The sequence below is a fragment of the Lutjanus erythropterus genome, chromosome 21, assembly GCF_056507025.1.
Source record: "Lutjanus erythropterus isolate fLutEry1 chromosome 21, fLutEry1.hap2, whole genome shotgun sequence".
Lineage (NCBI taxonomy): Eukaryota > Metazoa > Chordata > Actinopteri > Lutjaniformes > Lutjanidae > Lutjanus > Lutjanus erythropterus.
In genome coordinates this window covers 23,026,755-23,048,503 of record NC_139337.1, presented here as the reverse complement: position 1 = coordinate 23,048,503, position 21,749 = coordinate 23,026,755, and the positions used below count along the sequence as shown (strand labels likewise).

The window sequence follows — 21,749 nt, the reverse complement described above, 5'->3', positions numbered from 1 at the left end:
AGCACTGTTGACACCACCTGCATATAAATAGCCTGTTAAAATTATGTATACAGCAGACAAGTTGATTTCTGAAAAATGTCACCAGATCAAAATCACATTTACGAACAATTCTTCGAAAATTAGACAAAACCCCGATGCATCAAGCAGAGAAAACAGTGTATTTCTGAGCTGTTATGGAGAGACTCCAAACACAACCCGAGCCGGTGACAGATGCTCTTCACACGTTTGTGCAACTCTGCCATCTAACACACTTCACTGGCTATCATAATAATACTTAGTCCACTAACAGCCTGTGGTGCCAGTGTTGCAGGATAAAGGAGAGCTGTTTCTTGGCACTCCAGGGAAAGAGAAGCCAGCTCAATACATCAGGCTGGAGGGGCTTCAGAGTTTAAAGCATCGTACAGTACAGTAGGTATGATGTGTCTCTGCTTTTATGAGAGGAAAAATGTACTGTTGAACAGAAGGTGGGTGTTGCTCCTCAGGTCTCGACGGTTCAATCAGCATGTTTGAACAGGTTTTAAAAAGCTTAAAATAATAGAATTAACTATCCAAAGCTGAAGTGAATCAACTTTTACTTCCTAAAAGGTGAAATGATGGGTCGTCCTGCTTGCTGGTTGGACGGTTTGAATCCTGCCTGCTCTGGACATCGGCTATATATCATCTCCCTCTACTGTCCCTCTGGACTGCGACTCTGTCCATTAAAGCAGAAATGCTGTGAAATGTTCAGCGCTGTGTCCAGTGAGAGTGGCTATGACCCCGTCACCCGGGGCTGAATACCAACACATTCATCTCTCCTGCATTTTCCTCCCCTCTGTCTGAGTCTCTCGCCTATGGAAGTCCAATGTGATGAAAAAAAAGTCATTATCAAAAGAAATGTTCTTATAATGTTCTTCATATTTCAAATGAATGAGTTAGTATCCCAAAACAATGGATTAGAACCTCAAAATGAATGAATCTTAAAATAAGGTAGATACTAAGCTCTCGTTTTGAGAAATTTTCTCATTATTTTGAAATACTAAGTCATTATTTTAGAGATATGACGTCATTATTCTTAATGTTTAAGTCATTATATTGATAAAGTTTCTCATTATTTTAAGATACTGACTTATTTTTCTGAGATGCTAACTCATTAGTTTGAAACACAACTCGTTATTTTATTTTTTTTTTAGGAAATAACTCATTTCTAGATACTAACTCATTGTTTTGAGATCAAAATCATTATCTCAGAATACTCACTCATTACTTTTACATAAAACCCATTATTATTTTTAGATATAACTCATTTTTTTAGATACTAACTCATTATTTTGAGAAATAACTCATTATTTTTTTGAGATGTAACTCATTATTTTAAGATACTAACTCATTTTTTTTTGGGACAGTAACTAATTTTTTTGAGTTAGTTAAAAGTTATTTTGATATTTTAAATCTTAATTTTGAGATACTAACTCATCATTTCTTGGGCAATGGTTCATTATTTTGAGATGTCACTTATTATTTTCATATTTTCAATCTTTATTTTGAGCTACTAATTCATTATTTGGGTTATGTTCTTGGTGCTTCCAGAGAACATGAACCTCATTATGTTTTATATTTATGTAGGAGGACAAATACATTATATCGATAATATTTTACTGTGGTTTTCCAGAAGCAGCTCAGGGATGTCCTGGTTAATGATGCTCAGCGGTTTTCTGCAGCACTGTGACATGAAGCTGTGCCTGCCTGCAGGTTACTGTCATCGCTCTGTCGTCTCATATTTTGGGTGAAGGTTGGCTCTGTTTTTGTGTTCGTGTGTGTGTGTGTGTGTGTGTGTCTGATTGCGCGCCACCTCTCCATCAGCGCGCGTGCACGAGTGTCCGCAAAGCCGCTGCTGCTCCTCTCCAGGCGCGCAGATCCATCCCCAAACTTTGATGAGCTGTAACCTTCACCAAGGCGACACAACATCCCGAATTTATAACAGGGAGATTACAGGTTTTAACATTTTTTTTTATTTTACAGGTTGGGTCCGCTGATTCGGGTCGATTAAGGTGAGTAACCTGCGAGCTTCAGATGATGTGTTTACAGTGCGCGTTTTTCTTGCTGAGAGGCTGGAGCTCCTGTCATGTGTGTTTATATCCGACTGTGTTTTGAATGATCTACAAGTGGCTCTGGAAGCGAAATGAAGTTTGCATGGCTGATACCATTTTAATTTTTAATTTTAATCAGGATTTAAGTCGTGCGTTTTTTTTTTCTTCTAGCTGGATGTCAGCTTACTTGCCCGTCTTCTTCACTATAAGCTTTTATTTGCTCATTTATCCGCTTTAAAAATCTGCTTTTTGTTCACCCCTGAACAAACAGGTGTCAGCATGGAGAGCACCCCGGTTGAAATTTTCAAAGAAGACAGCAAGTGCCTGTCCACGCTGCTGGATGACTGTCCAATGAATTCCTCAGCCTGGGTGTCCGGATACTCTGACAGCCGCAATGGGACCCACGATGATGAAAGCTGGGAGCAGGAGGGCATGTCTCCCATCATCCCCATCATCACTGCAGTCTACTCTGTGGTGTTTGTGGTCGGCTTGCTGGGCAACTGCCTCGTCATGTATGTAATCATCAGGTAAGGACATTTACGAGCTAAAATAAAATTATATATTACCATAAAAATACATGCAATACATAATTATATGTGATTTTCTACATTGTAAGCTCATATAATATGAATGATTTAAAATAGAAAAGGAAGTTTGAACTTAAAGCAAAAGAAGACACTAATTAGGGGGATCTAATCTCTTTTGGCACATGCAGAGAAGCCTAATTATGCCATATGTTTTTGTAAATGCAGAAAACGACAGAGGTCCAGGCTGAGGAATGTGTTTCTCCACTCACTGTAAATGTTGTTGCCTCTGGAGGAGACACTGGCACCAGCAGTGACCTCAAGGCCATCTGGTCTCTGTCATATTCTCCTTATTTTGTTCTTTGATGTTCTCTAGAGACAATTCCTACACAGAAAGAGAGGAATAAAGTCCACTTATGCAGCTCACATGTAGAGTTAGCATGCAATTTGCATGTAAATGGACAGGACAGCGTCTAAACATATCTATATATGCATGAATTTTGCACCTATTAAGTCACAAGAGATGAAGCTGAAGTTGCAGTATTAATGCTGACATTCCTAACTCAACGTTAAATGCGTAAAGTATGGCAACGGAGAATCGATTCTGCCTCTTTCAGTGGTTCAGAAGTGGCTGAAACCTTAAAATTGGCTCATTTATGACTCTAATAAGCCTCAAGAGCTCCAAAATATAATAACAATATTGTATAAATCTCTCCTATAGTCTGGAGGGGCATGATATTAATCACAGTTGAAACCAGTGGTGCTTTATCAAGCTGATAGCCTGCTTGCACCTCATTGGGCGTTATTTATGGTGCTGGAGAGCAACAAATCTCCTCTGATGTAATGTGAAATGCAGCAGTGCCATCCAGAATGCTTCGGCCCATAGACAACAATCACCTCAAATCAGATTGATCGTATCGCCTGTCGGTAGAATTCAATTTTATTGCTTCAGATGCAGAAAATACTGTACGTTTTACTGTGTAATTGCTCTGAGGAGGACAATTCAGCTGAAGTAAAATTAGGTTTTTGCGTTGATTTAGTGTGAACAGATATCTGAAATTACACTCATACAAATGCAAAGTCAATAGGCCACACATTAGATGCTGAGCTGCCTTTATGTCACCTGACATGGCAGTGCACCCTTTCAAACTGCATGGTTTGTAATGTTAAAGCTGCTCTAATCAATATTAACAGTGGATTAAATGACTACATAATGTCAAAGATGTCGCTCGTAGCAATGATTTTTTGCAGCTTTCAGCTACTTGCTGTGGCATATACTCTATTTTGTGAGCAAGTTAGCAAAGTTAGCAACTAGCTGGTGAGCATAGTGGAGGACTGGCAGCTAAATATTTCCCTCAGGAGTTGGCAGAGAGCAAAACAGAGCAAAAAAGGACAGTGAACACAACTCCAATTAAAAGTTAATGTTGCTCAAAATGCAAGGCAAGTGTTTGCTAACACAAAAAACCCTTGGGAAAAACCCTTTGCTTTTTTGAAGAGAGATGATCATTTTTATATCACTCTCATATCTGTCCATTCAAATTGAAGCTACAGCTACCAGCCTGTTAGCATGAAACCAGAATCTGTTGTTTTTATACCGCAGTTTTGTACAATAAAAAAAGGAAAAAAAGGATGTAAGATGTAAATTAATGAGCTTTATAGGTACTGGAAGGATTCTGTTGACTTTGGACAGAGTCAGGATATCTGTTGCCCCTGACTGTTTCCAATCTTTATGCTAAGCTAAGCTAATTGGCAGTAGCTTCATATTTGGCATGCAGCCATGTGAGTGGCAAAAACGTTTGGCAAAAAAGTGAAAAAGCATATTTCCCAAAATGATAAACCATTTTTTCAGGCTTTCAGCATTTAAAAATGCTTTTTTCTTATGACTGTTAATCATTTGGCAACCATACATTAACTCAGTGACTATAAACCTGCTACATATGAATGGATATCGAACCACAGACCTACAGAAAGAGATATCAGTGTTGGCTAGCATGCTAACTGCTAACGTAACAGCAGTAGAATACATGTTTAGGAGCTAGGTTAGCTCACTAGCTGGCTAGCTTTGGCTCAGGGTTAATATCTGTCCACCTTTAGACAGATTAAATTAAATACAAAGACAGAGAGGAGAGGACAGAAACTAGCGCTGTCTCAAGACAGTCAAAAGTTTTAAACAGCAATGAAAAGAATGCATTGTAATTAGGTAAATAGCATGTAGTTTCTTTCAGTGGTAGGGCAAATTATCTATGCTATAATAGCTGCACCTAGGATGTAAATCAGAATCACAAGTGCAATTTTAATGACAACAGCAACGGATAAAGAAAGGTGTGTGGCAACAACTTCATTGATGTTTAGAATTTAATTTTGTTTTTATGAATTTTATGCATTTTTATTAGGAATAAAAAAGTGCACCACTTCCTGTGAGCAATGACAATGCTGACCAGTCTCCATTAATCAGAATGGGCAATTCTGAGGGATGTTATTTTAATCTCAATGCCTCATTACATCCTGTGGGCGTTTCCACTGGTGAAAACGAAATTACCACTTTAAATTAAATTTTGAGAAAATCATTATTTAATGCTATTATAATTTAATGGTGTGAAACAAGTTGATTATGCATGGCCTGCAATCAGCAGCATACTATACATAACAATGAAGTGTGACTCAGAAAAATTACATTACGGATTCAGGGAAGGAGTGTGGACTTATGGTCAATGTTTAATTCATAGTGAGTCAAGAGGGTCTTCAGTCAAGCGGTATACGGCAGCCATGGCGGTCTGGATAAACGGTTAGCTCTGGTCACCTCATCATCCTCGCTGTTAAAGGACAGCCTTGTCTTCTGCGTGTCTAACAGGTACACAAAGATGAAGACAGCCACCAACATCTACATTTTCAACCTAGCTCTCGCCGACGCCCTCGTCACCACCACCATGCCCTTCCAGAGCACGGACTACCTGTTGAATACCTGGCCCTTCGGCGAGGTGGTGTGCAAGGTGTTCATCTCCATCGACTACTACAACATGTTCACCAGTATCTTCACGCTCACCATGATGAGTGTGGATCGGTACGTGGCCGTGTGCCACCCGGTGAAAGCCCTGGACTTCCGCACTCCGATCAAAGCCAAGATGATCAATGTGTGCATCTGGATCCTGTCGTCGGCCGCAGGGATACCTGCTTTTGTCCTGGGTGGCACGCAGACAAAGAGCGGTGAGGAAGTGCTTCCTTTCCAAGTTGAAAAGTTACAATCAATTCTTTAACTGCTGATGAGTCACTTCAAATAATATTTTAAGAGCAGAAATGTATTCTATCAAGTCCATCAGTGCAGAGTTTTCTATTAGCCCCACATCATGCACGTCCTTCCTGAATATAGATGATGGAGGGAAAAAAAGCAGCGTTTAAAGCAAAATATTCCCCTTTGAGTGCAGATTAGTTGTTCCATAACAGCTCCCTAAATTGATAGCAGAAAGGCACAGAGTGGATTTTTATTTATGGTAAAGCACGAGTGCACTTCATCACTTAAAGGGAATATTTGAAGCGGGGTTGGGTGAGGTACTTCTTGATAGTCAGTGTATTACCTACTGTAGATCCTGATCGACGCGCCCCAAGTTTGGAGAAGCAGAGAGGAGAACGGGCAAGGAAGCAAATTTTAAGAAAGACCAACATTTTAAGTGTATGCTATATTTAGTGTGTTTTTACGGCCTTACTTTGCTGTCAGACAGCCTGTTCGATGGGAAATCGTCATAACAAAGACAACATTTCTGACTTTGTTAATGTCAAATTGTCAGAACAAAGACACTGACAAGTCGTGCTGTCTTGGTTCTTGTCAAGTTGTCATAACAGAGACATTGGCAGGTTATGTGGCCTTTAATGTCCAGTGGCCAGTTAATGTCAAGTTGTTGTAACAAAGAGATCTCAAACAATGTCAACTTTGCATTAAAAATGATGACAGAACGGCACAAATGAAGTGTTACCCGTTAATTTAATTGCATTTTATTTATACTTATTCTAAAATGATATTTATAGTCATTTGTGATGTGTTGGTTTGTTTGTGTTATTGTGTGACTTTAATGAATTTGATTTGACCTTTAAAAACTCCAAAGTCACACAATAACACAAACAAACAGATCGATCCTGCAAGAGACCAGTAACTCCCGTGTTCGGAAGGTAAAATGACTGATTTCGCCCATGGAGTTTGGTTGGTTGTCTGATGACAAGCTAAAGCCGCGAAAATCTTCTAAATATAGTGTACACTTAAACTGATATTGATTTTTTTAGGTGACTCTTGTGCTCAAATAATCCGAACTATCCCTTTAATTCACATCCTGTCCCTCCCTCTCTCCTTTGCTCCTGCAGATATAACTGAGTGTGCCTTACAGTTCCCCGAGCCGTACGTGTACTGGGACACGCTGATGAAGATATGCGTGTTCGTCTGCGCCTTCGTCGTGCCTGTGCTCATCATCACCGTGTGCTACTCCCTCATGGTCCTGAGGCTGAAGAGCGTCCGAATGTTGTCCGGCTCGCGGGAAAAGGACCGCAACCTGCGCAGGATCACGCGGCTGGTGGTGGTCGTGGTGGCCGTGTTCGTGGTCTGCTGGACGCCCATTCACATTTTCATCCTGGTCAAGGCGCTCGTGAGCGTGCCCGAAACCACCGCCATCATGGCCGCCTACTTCTTCTGCGTGGCTCTGGGCTACACAAACAGTAGCCTCAACCCCGTCCTGTATGCCTTTCTGGATGAGAACTTCAAACGTTGCTTCAAAGACTTCTGCCTCTCGGCCAGACTGAAGGGAGAGAAGGTGTCAGGGAGCAAGAAGAACCCTTGCTCTGTGCGGGAGAACGCCCTTCCCCTGGAGAACCCTGACGGGACTAGTAAGCCCACATGACTAGCAGTGGAGCTGTCTTCAATTTCCCACATTGGCAAAGAAGACTCACATGACCTGGGCCTAACCCATGTCACATCGGCAATGTAGACGACTTTTAACTCAATGTACAGAAGTTGACTCGATTTTATTTCAGTATCACCTAGAATTTAACCAGTGCCAACATCGATATGATTTCATTTCAGAGATCAAATGAAAGTTACACATTATAAATTACATTCTATCTTTTCCATAAATAATCGTAGAATCAAAAACACCAAGTAACTTCATCCTCATCCCTTTGCTGTGACTTTTGTCACTTTGATTATTTGATTTTTTTTTTTTTCCTCATAGTAGTTGTAATAAAAGTTGTGCATTTATTATTTGAACATTTGGATGCATGTGAAAATGAGTAGTTTTTCTTTAAAGGACCAGTGTGTTGGATTTTGAGGAATCTAGTAGTGATTTTGCAGATTGCAAACACCTTCCCTCACCCTCCCCTTCCAAACATGAGGGAGAAACTACTGGGGCTGTCTGGCCTCCACTGAAGAGGACCTGCGCCTTCTGTAGAAATAAACAACTTATTCTAAAGTAACAAAAACACAATGATTCTTATTTTCAGGTAATTATACAGTAACGAAAACCTTTTCTACTAATAAAGCCAAGTAAAGCTAAACACACTGGACCTGTAAGCGGTAAGAAAGGCCAAATGTGATTAAAGTTTGTGTTTTACAGTATTTATTGTCAAACCATCCTCTGCATTACTAGAGGATATATTAATAACAAATAACTTCCCAGTAATTACAGACAATACAGGAATATAATGTCAACATTTCTCAGGTAAACTGTTGATTATTTAATGGAAAAAAATAGAAAGAGACTGATTGTAAAATTGTGACATGATAGGCTCCCATAATTTTTCATACAGTACACTTGTTACATCAGTGTTTTTATACTAGTTGGAAACACTTTATTTGAAGGGATGTGCATAAGACTGACATAACACTGTCAGAACCATGACATGGCTCCTGACATGAACATGAAGTCTTTATGAATGCTATACTGTCAGTAAGTGTCATTCAGTCATTTTTTTATGCAAAGTTGACATTGTTGGAGATGTCTTTGTTATGACAACTTGACATAAATCGAGCCGCAATGTCTTTATAACAAATCCAAAGGGTACCACTTTGGTTTAAGTCAAGGAAATTACTTGTGACACCGTTACAAAAGCATTTTGCAGTGTTAAGACATGTTTATGACAAGTCCAAAGTTTATCACTCCAGTTTAGACAGTTTAATGTAATGTAAGCATTTTTTTTAGGTTTGATAATTAGGACTGCCATTGCATGTTTATGACAGGTCATGTTGTCTTGGTTGATGTCAAGTTGTCATAACATCTTGGTTAATGTCAGGTTGTCACAACAAAGACATTGACTGATTTTGCTGTGTTGGTTAATGTTCAGTTGTCATAACAAAGACATTGTCATGTTGTCCTTATTAATGTGAAGTTGTCGTAACAAAGACATCCCAAACTATGTCTACTTTGTGTTAAAATGACACAATTGACTGAATGGCACTTAATGACAAGAACATCCTGGTCAAGGCGCTCGTGATGCCTTTAAGTTGATGTGATGTGTCATGTCATGGTTATGACGGTGTCATGACAGTCTTATGCACACCCCTTCAGTTACCTGCTAATTTAACTACATTTTCTTTATGTTTTTTCTACTTTTTTTTTTTATTCCTGTCATTTCCTCCTATATATTTTTTTCTATTGCCAAATGTGCCTTTAACAGTCCAGGATGACATGTTTGCAGCGGCGCAGAAGGATGTCAGTGATGACAGCTGAATGAGTTCCAACAGCACTTCATGCATCGAGCTTTTGTATGCAGTTAATGTGTCAGTGGCGGTTGCATTAATCATTGACAGCAGAAATGTGCCAAAATCCTTTTCACCTGCGTGAGGAGTTTGAAGCGTGCTGACTGAAGCCGCCTGGAGGTTAACGAACATCGATGCAAAGTTTACGGCCGAGAGGCGTCAATGGGGAAAATCCTGGACTTGAATGTGCTTTTAAAATTTGACAGAGGGCTCTGTATCAGCTTTGACTCTGGAGTTGTGTCCAGTTCGATAAGTTGTTCAATTCTTGGTGTACAGTTCCATCACATGTGCTGTTTATGGCTTTTACCATGATACACATAGTCCTATTGAAATACTCATGCTACTATAGTAGAGAAATGTTCTATCAGTGCAATCTAAAAACATGAATAGCTGTTAAAACAAGTTGTGCACAGTTTATTCTGGCAGCTGTACAGTATTATAGTAATTGTATAATACATAATTTTGTATAAAAAGAAATGCACAGACATCATTAGAATATACTGTATTTGTTGCATGTCAATGATCATTGCTATGATAGTATAATGCAACATCGGCAGCTTATATGCTTGATGGACTGTGCTGTTATTTTGAATGTACTGCAAATAGACTCTATATACATATCCATGGTATAAACTCATCTATCTCACAAGAGAACTTCAGCTAATATTTAAGTAGTTCAGTAATAAAATCCATTTCCTGAACCAGAGCTTTGTGGGCTTGGGGAAACTTTCTTCTCTAACCACATCATGTATACTGGCGTAAAATATTTATAGCACCGAAGTTCTGTTATTTGACAAAAATAAGAGACATTACTTTAAGAAACTACACTGTGACCAAGACATTTGTTTATTTGTTTTTCAATATGCTGCTGCTGCTGTATATTGGCTTTGTCTGCTGTCAACAGAACCGGACATGTATTGATCACCCTGTGTGTGAAGTGCTAAATATTAAAGCAAGTTTAACGAATGCACGTCCCTTCTCTTCTCTCTCAGGCTCAACTTGTTGTCAGTTTTAATTTTGAAAGCGAAGCGTGTGATAGCTCCTCAGATGCTGCCAGAAATATCTTTCTATCTCGGCATCGTTGCTTCTGAATATTTCATTTCAAAAGGAGCCCTCGCAGTGGACCTTTTGACAGAAGAAGAGCCGTTTTAGTCTTTAATTTTTCTGCACAGAAATGAGTTTTAACAGGAGGTTGCAGGGGATTGTGTTTAATTGTATGCCAACAGCTCCCTCCAGTGGAAGTAATATGCAATTACTAAAATATAAGTAATCTGATTAAAAAAAACCCCTACAATGATTGATAGCTGCATGTGCACAAGTTGACATAAGCAGAAGGTTCACCACAGCCATCACCATTAGTGTGTGTATTATTGACTGTTAACAATGTCTTATTACATTTACATTTCTGACAATAAAACAAATTAAATGGAGAGCCCCCCCCCCCAATATGCCCATATGTCTGTATTTAATTGTAATACTTTTTTTTTATTGCATTTAATGGAATATTAATATATTTATTGAGCCATTTATAGATATATTTTTGATTTCACCGTTTGGCCCTCATGTGTCAGGTTGGTTTCAAGAGTCCTGCCTCCTGCTTGCGAAAATAATAATAATAAAAAAAATAATAAATTTAAAAATCTATGTGTTTCAAAGACACAAACACGACAAATACTTTAAATTTTAAAATAATAAAATAAATAAATAAATGAATAAATAAATATCAACCTTGCACTTTGGGGGGCGCGGCTAAGTGAGTAATAATCATGTGACTCCTTTGACGTCATGTTAAAGTCTGTCTTCCGGGAGTTTCCTTCGGCTGGACGGTGTCGGTGACAGCGAAGTAACGCAGCTTTTTTTAAGTAATTAAAGTCGTAATTTAGCCGAAATGAACCGCATATTTGGCAGCTCAAAGCCCAAAGCTCCTCCACCGAACCTGACGGACTGTATAGGAAATGTGAGTATGATCCTGAAATAACTTTTTGAACGCTGCCTTCAACAAAGTAAACAAAGATGGAGCCCAGCTCGGCTCCACCAGCTAGCTAACTGTTAGCAAACTTTTATGAGCAGAAAACGGACCGGTGTCATATATTTAACGGCCTCGTTGTCCTAATAAACAAACTGAAGAGTTAACAGATTAATCATCTGTGGCATTATTGATGGCAGACAGGAGTAATCAGTTGGGCGTTTTCTACCCAACACAATGCTGTGTTAGATATCAGTCCATAAGTGAGGAATTTAAACAAAACAATATGTTTGTCTGTTAAGATAATGAATCAGCATTATGTAATGCTGAGCGAGAATTTGAACTATTTAACTGGCACATAACAGAAACCATGTCAGTCTCTCAGTGAAATGGCTGACTTCAACCAGTTATACAGGTTACTTGTCTGGGCAGAGGAGCTATTATTAGCTCACTGACAGGTCATATGGATGTTTAATGGCACTCTTCTTCTGCTTCTGTACATGTGTACCTAAAGGAAGAGTATGCAACTCATCAGCTAATTAGAACTGTTATTGATCATTAGTCACTCAGAAGTTGATGACCCGTTCTCTGTTTTTTACTTTAAGGTTGATTCTCGGGCAGAATCCATTGACAAGAAGATCGCCAGACTAGATGCTGAACTTGCAAAATACAAGGATCAGATGAAAAAGATGAGAGACGGGCCCTCGAAGGTGAGATTTATCGTCCAGTGCTGCTCTAAAACAAAGGGAATTTGCTCTTCTCTTCAGCAGAGGTGACAAAAGTGCACATTCTTTACTTAAGTAGAAGTACTGATACTTTGGTAAGACTGGTAAAAGTAAAGGACCGATTCAACTTCTTTCCTCAAATAAAAGTGAAAAGGTACAGTTTCTGAAATGTACTCAAAAGTATAACAGTAAAAAGACATTTTTACTGGCTTTGTGTATGCAAAGCAAACTAAACCTCACATTTTCCCCTCAGTCAAGTCTCCTGCTCTGTCTGTTTTTTTTTACGTCTTTTTACATCTTTGACTTTGTTTTTGTCTTGTTTCGTTTAGTTTTATGTTCTTTTTGTTTTATGTCATTTTTCATATTTTTTGTCCTGTGTTGTTTTTGTCTTGTTACATCTTCATCTTGTTGTCTTTTTTTGTCTTACGTGCACTTATTGAAACACCAAAGAATTGTCTCTTCTCTCTTATTGTCCCATCCATTTAGGATGAAATCGGCCTTGATGTTGAGATGTCAACGTGCAGTGATGCCATGTGAAAATAATCAGTAATTCCCCTCAATTGCAATTGAAAACAATTGATTTAAAAAGAATAAGCCAGTTTCTACAAAACCTACTCATAATATGTGATCAAAGTAAACAAAACTACAAATCTAAGAATTTCTGAAACATTTCAGTTGGTTATTTTCATCCAGTATCCTGCCTTATTTATCATATACTTGTGTCCTGTTCGTGTTGATCATCAGTTGGTGTCATTTGTTAAGTATCAGTCTTTTTTTTCCACTTACTAGAACATGGTCAAGCAGAAGGCTATGAGAGTTCTGAAGCAGAAAAGAATGTAAGTTATTTTATTTCCCAAAAAGTGTTGAATGAGCCTCATAAGCCTCAAATGTTTTCTTCATCAATCACAGATATTCTGTACATCGACTGCTATGGAAGTCTAACTGTATTTAATAATAATATCTTCCAGGTATGAGACCCAGAGAGATAACCTCATGCAGCAGTCGTTCAACATGGAACAAACAAACTACACAATCCAGTCCCTTAAAGACACTAAAACCACAGTAAGAAAGAAAATTATCAACCAGATGTGATGATGGCTGAAAAAAATGTGTCTCTCTGCTAACATCTGCTTTTTCTTTTTAGGTTGATGCCATGAAAGTCGGCCTCAAAGACATGAAGAAAGCTTACAAGAACGTGAACATTGATAAGATTGAGGTATTTTGCTTCTTGACAACAGGTTTACTTCAATAAGTGAGGGGACATTAGTCATCTAATGTTGGCAATAACAAAAATCATTTATGATTTATGCAGATAAGATGGTGTCACAGTTAATAAATGTGTATAAATATTCAAATATTGTACACCTTTTTTGTACACCATTTATCCCTTCTAATGAGGCATTCACGCTGCAAAAATATTATGGGCTCTTATATAGATGTGTTGAGGGTTAAGAAGTGCATTAAAGGAACAGTTCACCCCAAAATCAAAAAGCACATATATTTTTCCCCTGGCTTGTAGTGCTATTTATCCATCTACTTCCATCCATTCTAAAGTTGCTGAGCTTTGGAGGTATCAGCTGTGGAGATGTCAGCCTTCTCTCCAGTATAAAGGGACTAAATGGCACCTGGATTGTGGTGCTCAAATCACCAAAGAAATACATTTGAAAGATTCAAAACCAGTGTCTCTTTCCAAAAATCATGGCCCTGTTACTCAAGATAATTCACAGCAGTGAGCAGTTTCATGTAGGAGCTACTTCTTGCAGAAAGATGGTAGTTCAAATGTATTTTTTTTTTTTTTTTTTTTTGGTGCTTTGAGCATCACTAGGAGTATGTGCAAGTGGCATGTAGTTCCATTATATTGGAGAGAAGGCAGACATCTCTATGGCTGATATCCCCAAAACTCTGCAACTCACACCAGAAAAAAATCTTGATGGATAAATAGCACTATAGGACAGGGGGGGAAATATGTATTTTTGATTTAGGGGTGAACTGTCCCTTTAAGTTACTGTAGTAGATAAAAAGTAAAGTTTTAGCTGTGAGTTTAAGACACTGTGTTCAGTCTTCATTAAACTTTGGTATGAAAAGCAAACACTTGAACGCTGTTTATGTGCTTTAATATCCAGGATATTCAGGATCAGCTGGAGGACATGATGGAGGACGCCAATGAGATCCAGGAGGCGATGGGCAGAAGTTATGGCACCCCTGACATTGATGAGGACGACTTGGAAGCAGGTCAGTTAAATACTTCAATGCCAATATTTTTCACTTTGTTGCCAGAGACCAGCGGTGTGCTTCTCTCTTGTGCGCCTCGTTGCACAGAGGAAACCACAGTAAATTAAAGACATCAGTTCCAGCGAACATCAGGATACTAAGATTGATACTATTTTATTATAATATTACATTAAAGACATGGATGAAGTAAACTACGCGTTTTCTATTTTGAGTTTTCATCTTGCCTCTGGTGTTTCCTGTTCAAGTCCTGTATAAATAAAGTCTGATTGATTGATTGATCATTGAACATAATCATACAGTAGTTTAATGTCAATCCTTTCATTCTGGTATGTGCAGGAACTTGGTGATTTATAAAAAAAAAACCAAATTTATTGTCACTGAGATTTTACACGAGGTGATTGTGCTGACGTTGGATGTCATCTGTCGATGTGTCCACAGAGCTGAACGCTCTGGGCGACGAGTTCCTACTGGATGACGACAGCTCCTACCTGGATGAGGCTTCGTCGGCTCCTTCCATCCCAGAGGGCGTGCCTGGAGAGAAGTCCAACAGGGTACTGCACAGTTTTATCATTAATGCAGGGGTTCCCAAACCTTTTCAGCGTGTGACCCAAAAGAGAAATCTGACATCTTTATTAACTGAAACAACTGATGCCTCTCCTGTGCCTATTTTGAATTGCTTTGGTGAAGCCGGCATTTAAAATATAAAGTCTTCTTTGAATATTCACTGTCCTTATGCACACAAACCAGAGTAAAGGAATCATAGAAGTGACACTCAGTAGGAATAGTAGTCTGGTTACTGGATGTGGTTCCAGTTCTGTGGGTATGTGCATAGCCCTGTTTTCTTCTATTTCAATTAGGAAAACAAATTTACATATCACAGTATTTCTGTGCAGTTTACTCTGCTAATTTGCAACCCAATATAAACAGGTTTTGGAAAGGCTGGTGTAGCTTTCACTAATGTCCCATCCTTCTTCTTTGTGTTTTTCAGGATGGTGTTCTCGTGGACGAGTTCGGCCTTCCTCAGATTCCTGCTACATAAAGGAACGATCAGAAGGCTCAGGCTGGTTTTACATGTATCATAGCCCTTTTTCTATTTATCCAACTGACACTCCCAGCCTTAAGAGTGCAGCATTGATAATCAAATCATCTTCTGTCTGAGGAATGATGGAAACTATTACTCAGAATCAGGCATCTTTAATTAAAACTTCTTATTACTCTTCTGTATGAGGGAACTCATGTCATATATATCTGAGGTGATTGTTGGGATTCTCTTAATTTTGTACATTTTCTGCAGCTTTGAGTTGCCAAGGATCAAATAAATTATATTTTTCAAACAATACTTAACTGTGTGTGATGCAATGAAGTCATTCAGAAGTCATTATTTATACAAAAGTTACTTTATTGTCAAGTTGAAAGTGAGGAATCAATAACTTAACACACTGATTTGGTAATGAGGGTTCTTAGAAAAATAAATAGTGATTTCTTTGAGTAAGACAAATAAAGAGCCCTGATGGCACATCCACGGCATGTCTGTGTGTATCATCACCAGCTCAGTCTGAAAGTGTGAGGGAAGATTTTCTGGTGCAGATACTCCACCACGCTGCTCCTCTTTCGCAGTTTCTCAAATTCAAAGAAAGGAATCTAAAAGAAGAAGAAACAATCAGATCGGTAAGGAGGAGAAGTAATAAGGCCAGACATAAGGAGTCAAAATGTCCAGAATGAAAATCAAACTTTCAGTTTTAGCCCCAGGCATAAGAAAAAATAAGTTAGAGGATATTTTCAAATTTTGAGAATTAAGTTGATAAACTATTCCTGAAATGCAAAATACAAAAAAGCTGCAAAGCATATTGCTGACTCTGAAGCATAAGAGTGAAGGTGAGGGTCTCACCTGAACAACTTCATATCCCAGAAGCCTCAGGTGTCGCTGCTTGATGGCCTCTTTTCCAAGTAGCTGCCTCTTGTTTGTAGTGAACCTCTTTTGTCCGTCAATACACAGAGCGATCCTGTAACACACAAATCAAACAGCAGTGTGTTTCAACCTGTTCAACCACTCTGCTCCACCTCTCAAACAAGAACTTCACATTTATCATATTCAAAAATGTTTAGTGTAATAACCTTTTATAATACACTCTTACCTTTTGTGTACATCATCATTATGGCTGGCAGGCAGCACGTATCCCTTCTCATCAAGTTTTATCTCCACATCTACAGGAGCAGACACAAATGTTAAACCCTTGGCAGGTGGTCTGTAGGAGACATTTAGGAAATAACCACCTGTTGATGTGTTTTACTTACCGAGTGTGTAGCAGTACGGTGTCAGTACTTTAGATCCAAAGTATGAACGAGCCCCGAGCAAATCCACCAGGCCATTTTTCACAGAGTTGTACAGATGTGGGTCCACCGGCGTCTCCAGAGAGCGTCCGGGCATGAGGAAAGACTTGACGCGATATTTAGGAAGAAGCTTGGGACCCTGAGGAGACGACAAGAGGTGTGAAGAAACACAAATACATTCACACTCTGCGTCAAAGCACGATATGGCTGCTGTCTTAAAGGTAGAACCAGCAGGATTTGTCTGAGCTGTTCATAAATGCACCAGAAAGACAAACCACACAATTCTAGTGGATCTTAAGCAATGATTGAAAGGAATTATGTTTATGAAAATGTTAAGTAGTCTCCACACATCCACTGATCAACATTTTTCAGCATTTTTTGATATTTTACCTGTTAGTCGCAGACCTGATTTAGTCTATATTTTACCTCATAGAAAGGACATTCAAGCTTCAGAGTCATGTAGAGTTGGGTCAGCTGTGCCAGGACGATCCGGTCCATCCCGGTGCCCTGATCTAGAACAAAGTAAATAATACTGTTATAAATTATAAATAGTGTTATTATCTGAGTATGTTATATCTGTATAGCCTGATATCGCATTTGCCTCAAAGGGAATGACTCCCCCAAAACCTTAAACAAGGAAATAAATTGATTAAATTTCAGAAAGAGGAACAGAGCAGCAATGGACAATCAGGATGACACGCAACACAATGCAAGAAAAAATGTCTGCATAATCTAGTCGAGCTTAACGTAGATGTTGTGCACACTACAGGATGTTTTACCTTGCAGTTGCTGGAGGAAGTAGCTGCTGAAAACTTTGGAGACAAAGTTTACGGGGAACCTCTCCACCAGGGTGCAGGAGTGCAGCAGGTTGAGCAGCGTTCGAGGCTGGAAGTGTGAGAAGCGTGAGCGCAGGATAGATTCAACTTTCCTGAACACTTCGCCGGCGTTGGGAGGAACGTAGCCGAGCTTCCCCAGAGCCATGATCTGCCTGGCCACCTGGCTGGTGCTGTAGTCGTCCGCTCGGTACACGAAGCTCTCCGCAATGGCGTCAAACACAGTCGGTGACAGGATATTCCTCCGGCCGAAGAACTGAATCACCTTGGTAACCGTCTCTGGGTGGGAGGTGAAGGCCATTGTGGGTACGTATCTCTCCATCGCCTCCACAAAGTAATGATCACTGTGACCAAAGTGCATGAGGGCACCAAGTACAACTCTGAGCTCATCATCAGTGAAGCGAGGTACGTGCCGCACGGCCTGCTTACACAGATTGATCACGAGTGGCATTGCCTGTGTCTGATTCAGTGTCATAAGGGCGCTGAGCAGCCCGCTGACGGCGGCAGGATCCATGCGGGAGGTGACAGTCACAGCGTGGGTGTGCATGGCGTTCAGCAGGTCCTTGTATTTCCCATCTTGCACCACACCACCTTGCAGAAATCTATAAACAGCGATTAGATCTGTGAGGCTCCACTGGGCGGGCTCCTGCTTCTGGATTTGCTCCATCACCTGTTCCAGCATCACACAACCGGGACCCTCCATCGCCAACATGGCGTGACCCAGCATGCACAGCTGCCCTACAGTCATCCCCTCTCTGTCCAACCTTTCCTGACTCTCAGACACCAGCCGTACCATCAGTGTGCTCCAAGGATCCAAGAAGAGGCGTGTGCAGGCCAGGAGAGCCGACACCAGCCCAGCATCCGTCAGCCGCCTGGAGTCCTGCTCCAGTTGGAAGCACAGAGCTCTGATGGTGTCCTTCTCCAGCACCGTTGGATCCTTCAAAGCGTTCTCTGCCTGCTCCAGGTCAGCCACGCGGTGAAGAGCTGCTGCAGCCATGGTGTCAGACATGATCTCCACTGAGCGCAGCAGCGTGAACACCTGCCGGGTGGAGGAGCAGCTGCCCAGACGCCGCTGGAACGCCTCCTCCTCTGAAGATGTGGGTCGGTGCAGCTGGGTAAGACGAAACCGGAGCCCCGAGTCTCTGTGGAGTCCAACAGAGCTGCTGGCAACAAAGGATGGCTCCCTGATGATGGTGGTGGTCAGGCTCCTGCTCCCGCAGTCCTGCTGCAGCTTCTTGCAGCCCTGTCTGCGGATGCAGCCGCCAGCGGAAGTGCACAGGCAGGCAACACATACAGGCTGACCTGCACTGCTGGCGTTCAGAAGCCTGGAGGAGCAGACAGGCCCAACAGGGGGGTAACGTCCAAACTGCCCGAGCAGCGGGAATCTCTGGATCAGCTTCAGAGCCATGACTCGAGAACAGGACCCCTCAGACCAACCTGAAACAATTTAAAGAGAAACTTTAAAAATGAGAATATTTTATTATTAATAAGAATTAAGAATATGAAAAATGTGTCATTATTTGACATCAATAGCTTTCAAAATATGAATTTGCTTATAGTAGTGAAAGTATGCCTACAGTTTTCTGGAATTCTTCTAGCACTGCAACTAATCATTTTCAATGTATATTAAGCTGTGAATCATTTTCTGGATTAATGGATTAGTAGTTTGAAAATGGTGAAAAATATTGATCAGTGTTTCCCTAAGCCCAAAGGGACATTCTCAAATGTCTTGTTTTGTTCACAACAAAAGGATATTCAGTTTACTATTGGAGAAGAGTAAAGTAAAAAGAATATACTCACATTTACTTGTACATTTACTAGTACACTAACTCAAAATCTTAATAATAATAATAGGCATTGTAGGCTTTTGGCTTCCCCTGCATATTATGTTGTTTATGTTTTGCTACTAAGTCAATCAAATAAGGGGTTTTCTTGAAAACAAATTCACATTACAAAAACCACAGAACTACTAGCAAAGAGACTACTCATACATCTCCTCCATTACTCTCCTATTAACTAACCAACCTTGAAGTTGCCGTTGTTGGGAACCCATGACTTGCGCAACTCTCGCGAGACTTGTAAGCATTTCTCTTCCCCGCTGACCTTGTACAATCTAATAATGTTTAAAAATGTGTCAGTGTTGTGGTTAAAATTTGATTGGTGTTGGGTAACAAACACTTAGTTTGGGTTAGGAAGATATCAAGTTTTTTTTTCACTATCGCGAGATCTTTCGTGGGTCTGGGGTTCCCCTCTAGATACAACCTGCTGTTAGCTAGGTTATCTAAGGTTAGCTACTTAGCTGCTAGCTTCATGGTTAGCTTAGAAGAGTCGCACTGTTCCGATTAACGTGTTTTAAAGCTGAACACTCAACCTTCAAAGGGACAAAGAAACAACAGCTGAAACGCTGAAACCGGCAAAATTCATACCTGGACCTTCCGACGACGGTCAAACGGTCATACAACCGCTGAAGAGGAGGATGCTGCTATCCTAACGTGGTTCCGTAAGGAGCGTGAGGCGTTTAAGGCAACTCGGAAGTCCGTATTTCGATAATTGAGGTATGATTTCACAAACCAATGTTTCATGTAATTTATTTTTCTTCAGTAGTATACTTTGAACTGTATTTTTAGGCGACCTATCAGCTTATCTGATTTTAATTTATTTATCTGATTTTTAATTATTGTTTTTCCTGTTTTTATTATTTTGAATGTAATGCACTTTGAGCTGCATGTATTTAATGAAATGTGCTATATAAATTAAGTTTATTAACATGCAAAATTCAAAAATCCATATCTCCATATCCATTTATCTAAAATCCAAGTCATTTTAATAACCTCTTGACTTGTGAGGGACCCTAACTACTATCATTTCCGACGGTATATGAAGGCAGCACCATGCAGTTTAATATTTTCATTCATACACTGGAGGGCGACTTAATCCATAAATATAACTCCAAATGTACTATGGATTCCCTCAGTTAAAATTGGCCATGTTTAATTTTGGTTAATTTTAATTATTAGTACACCGAAAAGATTTATCAGTTCTCTTATTACAATAAATCTCTCTGATTGCAAATCTCCAACAAAAATCAGTAAGAAAAAAATATCCCAGCTATTTAGACTGCACTTTGACTGTCATTTCAAAAGAGAGCACAATGCATTTGTCCACTACAGGACACCGTTAACACATTTAATGGACTTGAAGTGGAAGTACTCAGATCCTTTATTCATATTGCCCTCAACACATTACATTAACCATTCATCGGTCCAGTCACCTGACTCCATCTTACATGTTGCAAATATTCTCTTTATTCAGTGAACTTGGACCTTCCTTGCTTGAGTGTTAAATTATGGGGCCTTCAAGCTCCCAAAAGATGATTTTTAAATGTTCACAAGATAAGAATTTGTATAGAAATTATTTTTCATATACCACGAGACAAAAATCAAATTCTGCACTTCATGGGCTTTCCTGAATGTTTAGTTGCAGTGAAATTTACAACTTTATCATAAAATTATGTACATGTTGACCTCATAGTGCTGCACAACTCCAAATTAAGTTGCTCTTATCAGCATAAGTGAAAGAAAATGGTGAGGGTACAAGAAACCTTTAATTGATACCGGTGGGTGATATTTAGTAAGCTAATAATGTTTTTTAATGTAAAATCAAATGAACTATAGCAGTTATTCTCATGTATCTCATTTTTACAAATTGCTTTTACATTAATTACAGATTTCTATTAATGTTTTGATGTTTATTTTGTTTTTTAAATGAAGCACTTACATTTAATTTCTTTGTTTCACGACTTCAGGCTGCATTTCTTGTGTAAAAGGTGCTTCACAAATAAAGTTTATTATAAAAAGTACAGTATTCCTCTCTGAAATGTGGTGGAGTAGAAGTATAAACTTACCTCAAAACTATATTTAAGTAAATGTGGGATGTATGTATTATGTATTTCCACCTGATGCAGTTATAAGCTGGGCTTAATTCATCCAACATGTGTTACAGTTCAGTGTCTTCACATGTCTGTTAGATGATGGTCATGACATAAAGCCACACCCTTTATAACAGAGATATACCCTCACATGCATGCAGTTGTGGTACTCTGACACTTTCCCTTGTTTATGTTCACATGAACTCTGTGCATTTGCCCTTTTACAGAAGAATTCAGCTGCTAGTCAGCACACGTCAAATGAATTTGCTGAGGAAGGAGAGCGGACTTGTCAAGACTCGACAAACGTCTGAGGAAGGTAAAATGTCGGCTAAGTGTTTTAGTTACGTCACAGGAGAAAATAAAGACAGAATAATGCAACACTTATTTCAGTTGTCATTTATGGAAGGGAAA

General features: G+C 39.5%; 3 protein-coding genes across 3 annotated transcripts; 2 read left to right on the top strand and 1 right to left on the bottom strand.

The window, feature by feature from the left end:
* The first annotated feature begins 1,897 nt into the window (after positions 1-1,897).
* LOC146307677 (delta-type opioid receptor-like) lies at positions 1,898-7,815 on the top strand. Its single transcript, XM_084746909.1, has 4 exons — positions 1,898-2,027; positions 2,338-2,593; positions 5,442-5,794; positions 6,941-7,815. Exons 2-4 carry the CDS (start codon positions 2,346-2,348, stop codon positions 7,468-7,470), a joined length of 1,131 nt encoding a protein of 376 aa, XP_084603035.1. The 5' UTR covers positions 1,898-2,027; positions 2,338-2,345; the 3' UTR covers positions 7,471-7,815.
* Positions 7,816-11,105: 3,290 nt separating this feature from the next.
* Positions 11,106-15,585, top strand: chmp5b (charged multivesicular body protein 5b). Its single transcript, XM_084747009.1, has 8 exons — positions 11,106-11,280; positions 11,895-11,999; positions 12,804-12,850; positions 12,983-13,076; positions 13,159-13,230; positions 14,138-14,246; positions 14,685-14,797; positions 15,235-15,585. Exons 1-8 carry the CDS (start codon positions 11,212-11,214, stop codon positions 15,283-15,285), a joined length of 660 nt encoding a protein of 219 aa, XP_084603135.1. The 5' UTR covers positions 11,106-11,211; the 3' UTR covers positions 15,286-15,585.
* A 36-nt stretch (positions 15,586-15,621) lies between these two features.
* On the bottom strand, positions 15,622-19,992 carry fastkd3 (FAST kinase domains 3). Its single transcript, XM_084747007.1, has 7 exons — positions 19,837-19,992; positions 17,357-18,847; positions 17,004-17,089; positions 16,542-16,716; positions 16,382-16,451; positions 16,135-16,249; positions 15,622-15,887 (listed from the first exon to the last, which is right to left on the bottom strand). The coding sequence occupies exons 2-7, from the start codon at positions 18,816-18,818 to the stop codon at positions 15,789-15,791; spliced, it is 2,007 nt and encodes a 668-aa protein (XP_084603133.1). The 5' UTR covers positions 18,819-18,847; positions 19,837-19,992; the 3' UTR covers positions 15,622-15,788.
* Between the last annotated feature and the right edge of the window lie 1,757 nt (positions 19,993-21,749).

What these genes read in the sequence shown, in the direction of transcription:
- fastkd3 (XM_084747007.1), bottom strand. Translation starts at nt 18,818, where the DNA reads ATGGCTCTGAAGCTGATCCAGAGATTCCCGCTGCTCGGGCAGTTTGGA. An exon ending in TTGAATGTCCTTTCTATGAG is followed by an intron (nt 16,717 to 17,003) that starts GTAAAATATAGA and finishes TCGTCTCCTCAG; the next exon opens with GGTCCCAAGCTTCTTCCTAA. An exon ending in TGGGATATGAAGTTGTTCAG is followed by an intron (nt 15,888 to 16,134) that starts GTGAGACCCTCA and finishes TTCTTCTTTTAG; the next exon opens with ATTCCTTTCTTTGAATTTGA.
- LOC146307677 (XM_084746909.1), top strand. Translation starts at nt 2,346, where the DNA reads ATGGAGAGCACCCCGGTTGAAATTTTCAAAGAAGACAGCAAGTGCCTG. An exon ending in GTCATGTATGTAATCATCAG is followed by an intron (nt 2,594 to 5,441) that starts GTAAGGACATTT and finishes CGTGTCTAACAG; the next exon opens with GTACACAAAGATGAAGACAG. An exon ending in TGGCACGCAGACAAAGAGCG is followed by an intron (nt 5,795 to 6,940) that starts GTGAGGAAGTGC and finishes TTGCTCCTGCAG; the next exon opens with ATATAACTGAGTGTGCCTTA.
- chmp5b (XM_084747009.1), top strand. Translation starts at nt 11,212, where the DNA reads ATGAACCGCATATTTGGCAGCTCAAAGCCCAAAGCTCCTCCACCGAAC. An exon ending in GTTCTGAAGCAGAAAAGAAT is followed by an intron (nt 12,851 to 12,982) that starts GTAAGTTATTTT and finishes AATATCTTCCAG; the next exon opens with GTATGAGACCCAGAGAGATA. An exon ending in CTGGAGAGAAGTCCAACAGG is followed by an intron (nt 14,798 to 15,234) that starts GTACTGCACAGT and finishes TGTGTTTTTCAG; the next exon opens with GATGGTGTTCTCGTGGACGA.